This window comes from Elephantulus edwardii, unplaced genomic scaffold (genome assembly GCF_000299155.1).
Source record: "Elephantulus edwardii isolate Elephantulus edwardi_28Jun2011 unplaced genomic scaffold, EleEdw1.0 scaffold00304, whole genome shotgun sequence".
Lineage (NCBI taxonomy): Eukaryota > Metazoa > Chordata > Mammalia > Macroscelidea > Macroscelididae > Elephantulus > Elephantulus edwardii.
Genome location: NW_006400054.1, coordinates 58,578 through 75,062, shown reverse-complemented (window position 1 = coordinate 75,062; position 16,485 = coordinate 58,578). Strand labels below are relative to the sequence as shown.

Sequence of the window (16,485 nt, the reverse complement as noted above, 5' to 3'; positions counted from 1 at the left end):
AATTGGGATGGGAGTGTCAGAGACAGTGCGATTGGCACAGGACAGAGCGGAGTTTAGGGCTGTTGTACATAGGGTCGCTATGAGTCGCAGGCGACTCACGGCACATAACAACAACAACAACAACACCCAAACCTGGCAAAGACATCACCAAAAAAGAAAATTAGCATAACAACAACAACTTAGAACAAGAGGTACACACATTGGACAGGAGTGGGGGAAGGAAGAAAATGGGTAACAATGAGTGAATTAAAAAAAACCCAATAACAAACTAAAAATCAGTTATTGCTGATGAACATAGATGCAAAAATCCTTAACGAAAATCCTGGCCAACAGAATCCAATAGTATACAAAAAAAAAATTTCTCATAACCAAGTGAGATTTATAACAGGCATACAAGGATAGTTCGGCATAAGAAAAAACCAATTAATGTAATCCAACATATTAACAAAACAAGGAACAAGAATCACATAGTTCTATCAATTATACAGAAAAGGCCTTTCCAAAACTCCAACATCTTTTCTTGATTAAAATACTCAATACAACAGGCATAGAAGGGAATTTCCTCAACATAGTAAAATGTATATATGCAAACCCAATAGCCAACATCATTCTCAATGGATACAAACTAAAGGCATTCCCCTTGTGAACACAGACCAGGCAAGGTTGCCCAATATTCCTACTCCTGTTACTGAATACAATATTGAGTGTATTGGAAATATCTGCTAGAGACAAGAGAAGAAAATAAGAGACATCATTCAAATTGCCAAAGAGATGGTAAAATGTTATATGCAGATGATATGGTAGTGTATACAGAAAGAACCCAAGACTCAACAAAAAAAAAAGCTGTTGGACCTAGTAGATCTTATTAGTAGAGTGGTAGGATACAAAAATCAATAGTAAGACAATCAGTGGAATTACTCTATAAAAACAGAGAGCATGGAAAAGGAAAAGTAAGAAAGCAACACCATTTACAATAGCCAAAATGTTAATACTTGGGAGTAAACCTAACTAGAGACACAAAAGGCTTTTTCCCCCCCTCCAAAATTTATTTTATTATTTATTTTGTGTGTACCATCAAATTGGATCTGACAGGTACAGAAGGACACTGACCCTCCTTCTCCAGCAGAGCATCTGGTGGATTTGAACTGTGTACCTCTTGGATTGCAGTGCAGCTTCTTGCCAATAGGCCACCAGAACTCCCTAGAAAAGGCTTTTAAAAAAATGACAAAATACTTTTAAAAAACCATTAAGAGATCTAACTAAAGTGGGGGGGGGGAATTCCCTATTCATGGACAGAAAAAGTCAACATTGTGAAAATGACAATCTTACCAAAGGCAATCTACATGTTCAACACAATCCCAACAGAGATTAGACTAAACTCATTCTTCAAAGGGATAAAAAAAAGACAATTAATTAGCAGGTTAAGCAATGCTCTTTTGAAAAATAAAAACTAACTGGGAGGCATTGCACTCCCTGATCTCAACACCTACCCCACAGCTATAGTAACCAAAACAGCATGGTATTGGTACAATGACAGACACATAGATCAATGGAATATAATTGAGAACCTAGAAATCAACTATCTACCTATAGTCAGTTTACAAATTTGACAAGGAAACAAAACCCATCAAATAGGGAAACAACAACCTCTTCAACAAACAGTACTGGCAAATCTGGACATTCACCAGCGGATAAAAAACAGGATCCACATCTCACACCATGTTGTTGTTATGTGCTGTCGAGTTGCCTGCAACCCTGAGTATAACAGACCTAAACTCTGCTCGCTCTATCCTATGCCAATCTCACTGTCTCCAACATACCTAACCCCATTACCCCAGTCACCGAATCAATCCATCTCACAGAGGGTCTTCCTTTCTTGTGCTGTCCCTCCACCCTCCCAAGCATGATGCCCCTCTCCAAGGTCTGGTCCCTCCTTACAACATGTCCAAAGTATGTCAGACAAAACTTCAGAATCCTTGCCTCCAAGGAGAAGCCTGGTTTCACCCTCTTTAGGACAAACCTGTTTGTTTTCTTAGCAGTCCATGATATATTCAATACTCTTCTCCAACACCACAGCTCAAAGGGCATTAATTCTCCTTCTATCATCCTTAGTCATTGGCCAGCTCTCTGACACACAGCAAGTCACAAATAAAAAACAAAAACAAACTCAAGGTGATTATGAGACCTAAGGGTAACCCCAAAATCATAAGGATCATAGGAGATAAAAATGGGACCAAACTTAGAATCCCTAGCCTATGTTATAAACCTGTATAAACATGCTTGCGAATATACCCAGAAATGCACAACCAGGAGAGGATGAAATTGATAAATAAGGCCTTCTAAAATTCATGTTGCTGTGTGGTCTAGTGGCAAGATGCTGTTCTACAATTCTGAAGGCACATAGTTGAAATCCACCAGCTGCTCCACAGGAGAAGGATGGGAAATCTCCCATACAATTAACTGCCTCTGAAAATCCACCAGAGGGTCAACTATGGTCAGCTCTGACTTTATGGTACACAACAACAAATAGGCATAAAATTTTTTTCCCAACAGGAAGAGAAGAAAGCCTACAGATGAGAAAAAACATCTGGCAACAACATTTCAGACAGAGGTCTTGTAACAAAATTTTGCAGAACACTAAGAGTGTAAGCAAGAGCCTGCAAAGGAGGAAGTTCAAGCTTCTCTGAAGGAACTGGCAAAAAACCAAGGCCCTGGGAATTGACAGCATGCCAACTGACGTATTTCAACAATCAGATACTGTCCTGAATGCACTCACCAAGTTGTGCCAAGAAATTCAGAGGACAACCACCTGGCCAACTGACTGAAAGAAAACCATATTATGTTCCCTTTCCAAAAAAAAGGTGACCCAACAGAGTGTAGAAATTATCGAACATTATCATTAATATCACATGCAAGCAAGATCCTGCTAAAAATTATCCATAAATGACTGGAACAGCACATCACCAGAAAACTGCCAGATGTGCAGGCTGGGTTTAGAAAAGGCCATGGTATAAGGGATAATACGGCTAATGTTAGATGGATCGTGGCTGAAAGCAGAGTACCAGAAGAACATCTGTGCTTAATTAAATATGCAAAGACTGTGTGGATCACAAAAAACTGAGGCTAACTTTGAGAAGAATGGGAATCCCAGAACAAAACCTGTATTTGGACGGGGGGGGGGGGGCAGTCATCAGAACAGAGCAGGAAAATACTGTGTAGTTCAAAATCAGGAAATGTGTACGTCAGGGATGTATCCTATCTCTATACCTTTTCAATGTATACACAGAACAGGTCATCTGGGAGGCTGGGCTCTATGAGGAGGAAATGTGGCATCAGGATTGGAGGAACACCCAACAACCTGTGTTATGCAGATGACACAATCTTGCTTGCTAAAATTGAGGAAGGCCACAAACATTTGCTGCAAAAGGTCAAGGACTGCAGCCTTCAATATGGATTGAAGCGCAACATCAAGAAAATAAAGATTCTCACCACTAGGCTGATTGGCAGCATCAGGATGGACGGTCAAGAGATTATTAAAAGCTTCAGTTTGCTTGGCTCCACCATCAACAAACACTCTTGGTACCAGCAGCCAGGAAATGAAAAGATGAAGTGCATTGGGAAAGTCTGCTGTCAGGGACCTCTCCAGAGTACTGAAAAGCAACAATGTCAGTCAGTCCGGAGACCAAGCTGCACCTGATCTGAGCCATGGTCTTTGCAATTACTTGCTATAGGGATGACATAAGGAGAATGGATGTCTTTGAGCTATGGTGCTAGAGAAGAATACTGAATATACCAGATTTGTCCTTGAGAGGGTGAAACCAGGCTGCTCCTTGGAGGCAAGGATTCTGAAGCTAAGTTTTAGATACTTTGGGCATGTTGCAAGAAGGGTCCAATCCTTGGAGAGGTACATGTTTTGGAGGATGGAGTGACAGCGCAAGAGAGGAAGACCCGCAATGAGATGGATTGACTCAGTGACTCAGGTAATGAGGGTAGGTGTGTTAGAAACAACAGGTTGGCTCAAGGCAGAGCAGAGTTCAGAGCTGTTGTAAATGGGGTTGCTATGAGTTTCAAGTGACTCAATGGCACTTAACAACAACAGGTATTTACAAGACTTGATAACCTAAAAACAAAATGGGCAAAAGATATGCAAAGAAACTTCAAAAAGGAAGACCTTCAGATGGCCAAATGACATACGAAGAAATGTTCAAAATCACTGGCTATCAGAGAGATGCAAATCCAAACAAGAAGATAACATCTCATCCCCATTAGCAGTAGTAAAATTTAATAGGACAGAAAACAATAAATATTACAGTGGATGTAGAGAGACTGGAACTTTCATGCACTGCTGGTGTGACTGTAAAATAGTACAGCCACTCTGGAAGGCATTTTGGCATTTTCTCAAAAAGATAAACAGTGCAGTCCTATGACCCAGGTAGTTATTCTCCTGCTAGGAATATACCTAAGGAAGTAAGAATTGAGACACAAATGGACACATACATGCACCTATGTTCATAGCATTATTCACAATAGCAAGAAAACAGAAAGAGCCTAAATATCCATCAACAAATCAATGGATTGGGAATTGTGGTGCACTCATAATATGCAGTACTAAGGAACAACAATTTTGTAAAATACTATGTAACATGGGAAAGTCTAGAGAGCAATATGCTGAATGAAATAACTATCTCAGAAAGACAAATACTGCATAAGACCATTATTGTAAAAACAAGGATAACTTAGCAGGATGCTACGAAGGGAAAGGTAAAATAGAGAAGGGGCAAAAAAAGGGGAAAGGGGAAAATCACAGATAGCACAGGTAGACAGTGGGTGAGAGGGTAAAAGAATAGGATTCAATAGAGACTTGTAAAGATAAGGTGAAAATAGGCATAGATAAACAGTAATTGATTATATAAAATCCAGTGTATAGGAATGTATAAAGCATAATGTACATGAACGAACAACAATGTAAATGAAAGACTATAAAACACAATGTATGGACTACTGAGATTTAGGGAGATATGCTCTGGACTGCCTTTCTCAGGGCCCCGCATTACCTGAGAAGTTCCCAATTCAATGCAGACACTCTACAGACTAAGGCAAAAAAGGTCTTTCCCTCTCAGCCTCAGGGGAGGAACCTGATACACTTCTAATAGAAATCACTACTGATTAACAACCTAAGACATCAGGAGGAAAGACTACTCAGACAGGATTACTAAGTTCCAGGCTTCCATCTGAGGCTTTGTCAGCTCAAGGGGGAAACATCAACTTCGATCCACTACACAAAATGTCAAGGGAGCAGCAGGCAGGATCGAGGACACAACAGGTAACTCTGAGACAGGAAGACAGAAAAAATATACTGATTAGGAATTAAAAAAAAAACATACAAACCCAAAACCACTGGTATTGACAAAGGTACAAGTGTTAGAAGAATGAAGTGAAGACATAAGTATAAAAAAACAAGGGAAAACTTACCACAAGACAGAGGGGAAAAAACCCAACACAGTATTAGAAAAAAGAGAAAAGCATGGAAACACAATCCAAAATATCAAAACTGAATTAGCAGAAATTTTCAACATGATGGTGGCAAAAGAAAGCAGAATAGACAAGATGGAAAAGAGAATCAGCAAGTTACAAGACAAAAATCATCAGAGAATGTACAAGAAGAAAAAAGAGAATACAGGAGGAAAATGAAGAAAACATTATAATCAAGTGGAAAAAAATCAGACAACATACACATGACTGGAATTATAGAACAGGAGCGTAAACAAACTCAGAAAAAAATTGTGGGGAGAAGATAAAAGAATAAAACTTTGTAGGTATCATGAAAAACAAGGAAATACACATCCTAGAAGCTCAGGGAATTCCAAACAGACTAGACTCCAAAAGAAAAACATCAAGATGTACTGTCTGTCAAACTCTCCAAAATCAAATGAGAGAGTCAGAATACTAAAAGCAGCACAAGATAAACAAGATCATCTACAAGGGAAAGTCAGTTAGTTTAAGCTTTGACTTCTCAGCAAAAACCATGCAAGAAAGGAGACAATGGAACAGTATATGCAGAACACTGAAAGAAAACCACTGTTAGCCAAGCACCCTGTATTCAGTAAAACTGTCCATTAAATATGAAAGAGAAGTCAGGTCATTTGCAGACAAGCAGGAAGTTAAAGAATTCACAAAAGTTAGTCCAATTATACAAGAAATACTAAGGAAGTCCTTCATACAGAGACAGAGACAGTAGAGGAAAGCAGACAGGCCAAAGGAACCAACAACAAAAAAAGAAAAACTGCAAAATGACAATGCTAAAGCCTAGCCTATCAATTAACAATGTGAATGATTTAAACACACCATCAAGAGAAAAAGAGTAGCAGAATGGACTAAAAAAAATAAAAGCCCATCAATATGTTGCCCAGAAGAGATAAATTTAAGAAATGAGAAAGACAGACTAAAAAGATTACTGAAATACCAATACTAATCTCCGATAAAATAAGACTTCAGAATGAAAACCACAGATATAAAGAAGAAAACAATGATTAAAGGCATAAGAAATCAAGAGTTAATATCTACGCACCCAATGTTAGTTATTCTTAGTTCACATCTATGCACTTAATGATACATGTGCAAAATACACAATGGTTAAAAGACTAGAAGAAACAAACATGACCACAACAGTAGTAGACGACTTCAATACAGAAGTCTTACAAAAAGATAGGTCAATTCAAAAGGAACTCAACAAATATGCAGAAGAACTGAACTGTACAATCAACCAACTCAACCTCATAGATGTATTCAGAGTACCTTAGCCAATAAAAACTCAACTTTCTTCTCAAGTGCGCATAGTACATGCTCCAGAATTGACCACATACTAGGACACAAGGCAGCCTCAACAAATCCAAAACCACTGAAATATATTTTCTCAGACCACAATGCAATAAAGATATAAATAAACAAGAGGATAAAGGAAAAAGAACAGGCATGTGGAATCTAAAAAACACCTTGCTTGAACATTGACTGGGTTCCAGACGAAATAAAATCTGAAATACAGTTTCTTGAAACAAATGAAAATGAAATTACAGCATGTCTCAAAACCTCTGGGATAGCTAAGGCAGTCCTCAAGCAAATGCACACAAAAAGGTGCAAAATACTCTAGGATTTTCCGCAAACAGAAAAGAACAGCAAGCTAACCCACTGCTTCTAGAAGAAAGGAAATTATAAAAGCTAAGATCAATGGGACAAAACCCAGAAAAACCACTGAAACCATCAACAAAACCAGGAGCTAGTTCTTTGAAAGGGTAAATAAAATAGACAAACCACTGGCAAACTTAACAAAAGAAAAAAAACAACAACTCAAGAAATGAAAAGAGGTGACATCACAACAGAACCTGCACAAATTAAATAAAAAAAATTGGAATCCTGGTAGTAATATTAAGTAAAGCTTATATAGATTGGGAGGGTGGACAGGAAGATAGACCCTCAATGAGACTGACTGATTCAGTCACTGGGTAATGGGAATAGGTGTTTCGGAGACATTAAGTTTGGCAAGGGATAGAGTTGGGTTTAGGCCAACTTGATGGCACATAACAACATACTCTGATTGGAAATATAATTGAAAAACCTAGAGGAAATGGATAAAATCCTAGAAACCTACAACTTACCCAAACTGACACATAAAGAAGTAGAACACATGAACAGATTAATCACAAAAGAAATTGAGCAGACCATTAAAAGACGCCCCCTGCAAAAAAAGTCTTGGCCCAAATGGCTTTATGGGTGAATTCTACTAAATATCCAGAGATGGACTATCACCAATCTTGTTTATTTTTAAAACCAGAAAAATGATGAATACTCCCACATTCATTCTATAATGTGATCATAACCCTAATGCTCAAACCTGGCAAAGACATAACCAAAAAAGAAAACTATAGACCAGTATCTTTCATGAATAGCAATGAAAAATTCCTTAACAAAATCTTAGCCCACAGAATCCAACACCATATAAAAAAAAAATTCATCAGGACCAAGTGGGATTCATAACAGAAATGCAGGGAGGAATCAATATAAGAAAAACAATGTAATTTATTCCATTAACAAAGAAAAGAACAAGAACCCCATGGCCCTGTCAATTGATGCAGAAAAAGCTTTGGACAAAATCCAACACTGCTTCCTGATGAACACACTCAGCAAAATAGGAATAAACAGGATTTTTTTAACATAGTGAAAAAAGTATACATAAAACCAAGAGCCAACATCCTACTCAAAGGAGACAGACTAAAAACATTCCCCTTGACCAGATGGACAGTCAAGGCTTCCCATTATCACCACTTCTATTCACATTTGTAATGAAGTGCTAACTATCTCAATAAGAGGCATTTAAATTGGTAAAGAGGTGGTGAAATTGTCACTATATGCAGATGACATGACAGTATATACAGAAAACCCTAAAGACTCACCAAAAACCCTGTTTGACGTAGTAGACCAATTTAGTAGAATGTCAAGATACAAGATCAAAAGTTAGTGGGATTTTTCTATAGCAACCATGAAAACAAGGAAGAAAACAAGGAAAAGGAAACTTAGAAAGCAATATCATTTACAACAGCCAGCCATAAGATTAAATACTTGGGAATAAACCTAACTAGAAACACAAAAGAGCTTTATAATAAAAACTACAAAACACTATTACAAGTAACAATTAGAAATCTACTAAATGGAAAAAATATTCTCTCTCCATGGAAAGAGGACTCAAGAGAGTGAAAATCTCTATCCTACCAAAAGCTATCTACAAGTTCATTGCAATCCCAATAAAGTTACCAAATTAATTTTTCAAGGAGACAGAAAAGGCAATTTCCAGTTTCATTTGGAAGAAAAGAAACCCAGAATAAGCCAAGATCTAAAAACAAAAATGAAGTTGGAGGCATCACAATTTCTGATTGCAAAACCTACTATAAAGCTGTAATAATTAAAACAGCATGGTATTCATATGACGATGGACATACAAATCATTGGAATATAAGAATACAGAAATCACCCCATCAACCTACTGTCAAGTCATATTTGACAAAGTAATAAAACCCACTAAATGGGTAAATGACAGCCTCTTTAATAAATGATACTGGAAAATCTGGACATCTGCCTGCAGAACACTGAAAGAGGACTCACATCTCAAAGTGGATCAAGGATCTAGGAGTAAAATTCAAAATGATAAAGATCATAACAAACAAAATTAGAAGCCCTGGTCAATAGCATAAATATGCTTGAGAAAACAGCCCAAAAATGAGACCTTCTTAGAAGCAAATCCCGGTGTGTATCAAAAACTAAATAGAAGGCAAGGCCACAGATCTGGAAAAAACATTTGGCAACTACGTTTCAGATAAGGGTCTCATAAGCAAAGTCTACAGACTACCACAGGGCTTCTACAAGAAAGACTGATAAACCAATCACAAGCCAAAGACATGAAGAGACTTCACAAGGAGGATATTAAGATGCCAAGAAATGAGGAAATGATCAAAATCACTAACAGAAACATGCAAGTCAAAACAACAATGAGACACCAACTCACTCCGGCAACACCAGCAAACATCAACTAAATAGCAAACAATAAATACTAGAGTGGATGCAGAAAGATTAGAACTGCCTATGCTGCTAGTGGGATTGTAAAATGGTACAACCGCTATGGAAGGCGTTTTGGCATTTCCTTAAAAAGCTGAAAACAGAAATTCCGCATAACCTAGATAATCCACTGCTAGGACTATATATATCCCAAGTAAATCAGAACTGAAACAGTCTTTTGTACACTTATGTTCATCACAACAGCAAGAAAATGGAGACAGCACAAATGTCCATCAACAAACAAATGGTTTAAGAAAGTGGTACATTCACGTAAAGGAGTACTATGCAGCACTAAGGAACAACTATTCTGTAAAATACTGTATCATTTCAGAGAGACTAAATAGCTGAGTGAAATATCTCAGACATATAAGAACAAATACATGTATTTGTGGCATAAGGCCACTACTGGAAAAAGAGGAGGATTAACTGAGAAAGCTGTTTAAATGCTTAAAAAGGAAAGAAGAGGAGGCAGAAAAGAAGGGAGAGGAATCTCTGGGATAGGAGAGGTTAATGAGTAGAGGAGGGGTGAGTAATAGAAAAGGCTCAATTAGAACTTGAAAAAATGGACTGATAACAGGCACAGAGCAATGATAATTTTCTATAAATGACTGAATGCAATGCAATGCATGATGGATAAGCAAATCAATTAAAATTTAAAAAATTTTCAGATGCTTGTTACGTAGAAGTTTCTTAATACTGATGAACAAGTGAATGAATGACAATATGACAAAAATACTGTTTCTGTATATTGTTAAAATATGGAATTATCTTACTTCATCATACTTAGATATTGCCAAAAAACTCCAAACCACAGAGTACATGAATGAAACACAATATTTATGACTGTATGCAAACCAATAAAAAAACCCAACACATTAAAAAGAGTCTGCATAGAGGAGGCAGAAGTCAGCTGCCTCAGAGACTAGAGCTACAGGAAGGTCACATTTAGGAATCCAAATGAAGTTCATTTTAAACTCTCCTCCAAAGCTTTGTTCCATTTCAGCTGTACCTAACAAGGTTATAAATAATCTTACTTGGTACATTCCAGAAATTACCATTATCAAAAATTCTTTTATACATGTCATTGAGTATATAGCTGTTGTTATTTACCATCAGGTTGACTTCAAGTCAGGGACCCTATGAATAATGGCTCTGAACCTTACTCTATACCTGAGCCAATATGATCCTCTGGCACAACTGATGGAACTGCCACAAGTCACTGTGTCACTCCATCTCGTCCAGGATCTTCCTCTCCTGACTCTCCACCTTTCCAAGCATGATGTCCTTTTCCAAACTGATTACCTCTGGCAAGATGCCCAAAGTATGTGAGATGGATCTTCAAACTTCTTGCCTCCTTGGAGCAACCCGATTTCATCATCTCGAAGGTAGACTTGTTCTTTTAGCAGTCTACGGTATGTTCACACTCTCTCCTTCAGCACCACAACTCAAAGGCATTGATTCTTTTGTCATTCTCATTCACGGTCTAACGCTCAGTCTAACCAAGTGACTGAGAAGACTATGGCCTGAATCAAGTGTACCTTAGTCTCAAGATTGACACTGTTGCTCTTTAGCACTCTACAGAGGTCCCTGACAACAGATTTTACCTAAGCAACTTTTTTTTTAAAAATCTCCTGACCGCTGGTAGGAAATGTACTGATTATGGATCAGAGCAAAATTACATTGTTAACAACCTCAACCTTTTCTCCATCACAATACTGCTTATTGACCCAGCAGTGAGGATCTTTGTTTTCCTGATGTTGAGATAATCCATATTGAAGGCTGCAGTTGTTGACCTTATGCAGCAAACTCTTGGAGTCCTCCTCAGTTTTGGTTAAGCAAGGTTGTGTTATCAGCATACTGATGATGAGTCTTCCTCCAATCCTGATGTCAGGATTAATCTGATTCCTCCTCATAAAGTCAAGCCTCCCAAATGATTAGCACATAGACTGAAAAGGTACAGAAAAAGGATACACCCCTGACATTTTTATAAAGTTTGAACCATGTGGTATTCCCTTGCTGTTTGGACAACTTCCTGGTTTAGGGTATAGGTTTCACATATTCAATGTTTGCCACAATTGTTGTGATCCACACAGTCAAATGCCTTTGCACAGTTGTTAAAACACAGACAGACATCCTTCTGGTACTGCTTTCAGCCAAGATCCATCTGATACTGGTAATCATGTCCCTACTGCCATGGTCTCTTCTAAATCTGGCTTATATTTCTAGAAGTTCTCTGTTGGTACTATTCTAGTTGTTTTAAGATAATCTTCTGCAAGATTTTACTTGCACATGACAATGTTGGATAATTTCCATATTCTGTTGGTCCTTTTTTGGAATAGGAATAAACATGGATCTCTTCCACTCAGTTGGCCAGGTAGCTATCCTCCAGATTTCTTGGCACAGCCTGGTGAGCACACCTAGGGCTGCAAATGTTCATTTAAACATGTTAGCTGGTATTCCATCAACTCCTAGGGCCTTATTTTTCCTACCAATGTGTTCAATGCAGCTTGAACGTATTCCTTTATTACCACTGGTTCTTGAGCATATGCTACTTCTTGAAATGATTTTGTGTTAGCCAATTCTTTTTGGTGCACAGACTCTGTGTATTCCTCCCATCTTCTTTTGATGCTTCCTGGACCATTCAATATTTTACCCATAGTATCTTTTAAGTACTGTAACTCAAAGCTTGAGTTTATTTTTTAGTTACTACAGCTTGAGAAATGTTGAGCAAGTTCTCTTGATTTTTTAACTCCAGCTCTTTGCATATTTCATAATATTACTTTGCTTTGTCTTCACAAGCTGTCCTTGACTGTAACACACAGGAGGAGATTGTCCATCCTTCTCTCACATGATATACTGTTATGGTGATAGTGGTAGTTACAAGAAAATCCAATATAATAAATCTTGAAGGGTGAAACATATCAGTGTGCAAATTCAAATTTCTGAGAAAATACTGGCTAGCATTTTTTACAAAGAGAAAATTTAGGGGGTGGAGAAAAGATGTGGTAAGAAGATAATGCACAGTGCCAAGGACTTACAAATGTTGATTTAGGATCAGAATGAATTTCAGTGCATTTAAACAAAATAATTTTCATTTTCTGTAATTAAATTATTTTGATATGCAAGTAGAAAAAGATGCCAGGAAGGTAACTGACTACTTTTCTTTTTTCAACTATTTTTTTTCTTTCTTCTATTTTTATTTTATATTGCTTTGCATATAAAATTCATATACTTTGTGTATCATTCTTGCACACTGTGTTTCACACTCCCATTGTGCTTCACTCACTCACTCATATAGTGTTTTATAAAATTAATAATCTTTCATCTATGGCTACTATCACCCCATCTTTTTAGGTTCCCATTTTAACTTTTCTTCATTCTCCCAGGCCACCCTGCTCACTTACCATTGATTAACATTAACTCATTATATTGTCTAATCAAAGAAAAGTCTAGCAAAACAAACCAACTCAACAATTATAAGAATACAAAAGAGACAACAAATTATTCACTACAGATTCCTACAAGCAAAAGGTCCAGGCAAAAAAGAAGCAAGTAAATCCAGAGTTTTCTATGTTAGCTACAGGTAAATAATCAAATTAGACTTTTTTAATGCCTCAATTTACCTAGCCCAGATTATTGTAAAACAAGCCAGCTATCAGCTAAATTTTACAGATTTTTCGGAGGAACAAGTTCCATACTGTCTACCTACATTTTTCCCTCCCAGTCTTCCCATTTTTGCAGTGCTGGATTGCCCACATTTGCAAATAAAGAGAATGGAGGAGGTCAGAGGACTATGCTGGCATGCAGTTACCTAATTCTCACTTGCTTTATTGCCAATCTGACCCAAATCTCACTTGACAACTTTAAAAATGGTCTTACTGTTTTTCCACCTTGGTGAATCTTTTCTGATTGCAAAATTCTTCCTGAGAAGGAGAGTAAATTGGAATCAAAGCTCAAACCCCACTCTCGAAGCTCCCTCTGAACGTTGTCATCTCTGTAAAATTAATGTATTTATACAACACTCAACTTCAGGAAACACAGAAAGAGCAAAAGACACATGCAATTACATTTCCACTCTAGTGTACAAAATACTCTGTTCTTTTCTGGTTTGAAACTTAACAAGATTTGCTGAAAATACACTTGCAATTCACTTTTCTTTACTTTATATGGATAGGATCCATGCTTTTCTCTGTGATGTCTTTAAGGTTTTGATGTCCAACCTATCCCTAACCATGGGGCAGTGGAGTAGTAAGCTCTGGATATAATAAAGGCAGGATAAGATTGGAAGCCATGCTGCAACCCTGAAGGGGTGTTGTTTGAATCCACCAGCTGCTCCATGGGAGAAGGAGGACAATCTCCTTCCATGTAATTAAATGCCTCTGAAAACCTACGAGAGGGTCAGATCAGACTTAACAGTACACAACAAAAAGAAGATATTTATTTAATGGAAAAATAAAAAGAATTGGTGGAAGCCTACTACCAGTCTAATTTTCACACTCTCTCTCACCAGCTGATTCTGACTCAAAGTGACCCTCTATCAGGTTACTCAGCTGTAAATTTTAATTGGAGGAGACTGTCTCTTATATATGCAGCTGGTAGATTTGAACTATCAGAGACTTTGGGCCTTTTGATTAGCAGCAAAACCCACCACAAACTATGCCACCAGGGGTCCTTGTCCATGACAAATGGTAGTCTCTCAGAAAACAAAACAAAACAAAAAAACCACCTGGAGTTTATCTTTCAATGTAACTTTCCTAGTCACTGACTCTGACTTGATCATGTGGATGAGCAGGAATTATGTGCATAGGGCATGTTCACCTATCCACAAGGGGATTGGCTACTCTCACCAACCTACAAGGGGACTGGCTAGCCTCACCAATAAATTTGAGAGATTCTAGCCACAGAGAATCCTCTCGCACCATCCGCAAAGGGAAGGGAGGCATGCCATGGACTTCCTTTAGGATCATACATTGTGCACCAGCAGATTTACAGCAGCAGCAGCCATGGCAGAAGCTCAGAACCAGAGAATCAACATGAGACCACTACCCACCACCCACAATGGACAGAACCAGAACTAAACTAAGAGCCTTTGCTTAAGTTAATTGGACAACCTGCAGGGAGGGGGATGAGCTAATACTGGCAAGACTGAGAACTCTAACACTGGCCTAAACCTGTGAGGCTCAAGGTTGAGGTGCCTATAAGCACATTTTGGAAACCATTCTGACTATAGTCTGCTACTTAACTGGATTATATTTTCTGACTTCTCGCCCTTGCACTTTTTTACCAACACCATGCACAAACCCACCCAAATACTTTCCCTCCCTTCCATCAAAGAAACACCTCCAAACCCCTCAAATTACTAAAACAGCAAAGGAAATGCAAACCCAGAGAAATGCAGACAACTTACTTGTGAATATAATCAATGAGTCTTCCCACTTCCCGCTGCCTCTGTTCTGGAGTTAATCGTGTATGCATAGCAAGATCTTTCATTACATTAAAATCATTCCGCATTTTATCAGTAAGGCCTTTAAATAAAACATTAAGATGTGCGTTAATGAAACAAGAATCAGTGTACTAATAAAAAGGATGCAGGGGATAACAACGGACAAACAATTCTAAGGAGGTAAAGGGGTTTTAAGCTTCTGGGAGGAGAGGATTGGAGAGGAGCAGCAAAAGACCCTGGGAAGATTCTGAGGCCATCACTCCTCTCACACACAGTCCCACAATACCTGTCAGGTAACAGAGCTCAGGAATGAGCATAGCAGGTCCTGGTAATGAGCCCCCAGGACCCCTCCTCCTCTTAGGCTGACTGACCAAGACTGGTTGTTTCAAGTCAGTGATTTCTTGGTTGTATTGCTATTCAAAGGAAGAAGAAACTATTCATATCAAATGCCTTCAGTAACATGCCAAGTACTTCAGTTTTGTTTTGTCTTTAAGAATATCATAGCTAGGCTTCTCTATCAGTTTCAAATTTAAAGAATCACTTCTAGAAAATCCAACTTTTTTGTAAACTTTCATTAAAATTACAATTAAAAATTTTTTAAGAAGAGGTGTGTTAAGCGGGGAGGAACAAAACAGCACTTTGAATACCCTAAAATAGACTGTGCTGCATATACTGTACTGAGTACCCCCCAACTTTGCATATACTGTACTGAGTACCCCCCAACTTTTCCCCTAAAAATCTTACTAGTCACAGTTATATTTGTTTCTTGGTTTGGAAATAGTCCTTGACAGCCTCATGTCTTTCAAGACACTCCTATCATGACAAGTACCAACTTAGGAGAGGAGTCTCACCCCAGTGAACAAGACAGATTTTCCATGTTAGGAGAGATGTTTAATTAGAAAAAGCTTGTCACAAAATCCTTACCCTATTAAGAAATCAACTTTTAATAAATCAATACTGAAATGCCTAACCTTAAGATTCCCTACATGATGTTGTCAGGTGTCTTTCAGTCAAGTACAACTCAGTGACCCTATGAACAATAGATCTGAACCCTAACTGATGCTGCGCCACCCTCACCATCTGATACACTCGGGCCCACTGCTACAGTCACTATGACAATCCACTTGGTTGAGGGTCTTCCTTCACCTTTCAAAATGTAATGTCCTTCTCCAACAAATAGCCTTTCACCATGCTCAAAATACACAAGAAGAAACTTTATCTTTGCATCCAAGGAGCAATCTGGCTTTACCCCTTCAAGATATACATTTGTTCTTTTGGCAGTCCATGGGATATTCAGTACTCTCCTCCAAAACCATGTTGTTGTTATGTGCCGTTGAGTCGTTTTCGACTCATAGCGACCCTATGCACAACAGCCCTAAACCCTGCTCTATCCTGCGCCAACCGCACTGCCCCTGACACACCCATCCCGATTACCCCAG

At 38.2% G+C, this 16,485-nt stretch overlaps 1 protein-coding gene across 1 annotated transcript in view; it reads right to left on the bottom strand.

Moving 5' to 3' along the window:
• The window catches only part of PIWIL1 (piwi-like RNA-mediated gene silencing 1), a 66,988-nt gene that overhangs the window by 24,427 nt on the left and 26,076 nt on the right, over positions 1-16,485 (bottom strand). Inside the window, exons 9-11 of the mRNA XM_006900970.1 lie at positions 15,333-15,459; positions 15,011-15,128; positions 13,483-13,597 (exon numbers count right to left, since the gene is read on the bottom strand). Of these exons, the coding sequence (XP_006901032.1) occupies positions 13,483-13,597; positions 15,011-15,128; positions 15,333-15,459 (360 nt within the window). The remainder of the gene's footprint in view (positions 1-13,482; positions 13,598-15,010; positions 15,129-15,332; positions 15,460-16,485) is intronic.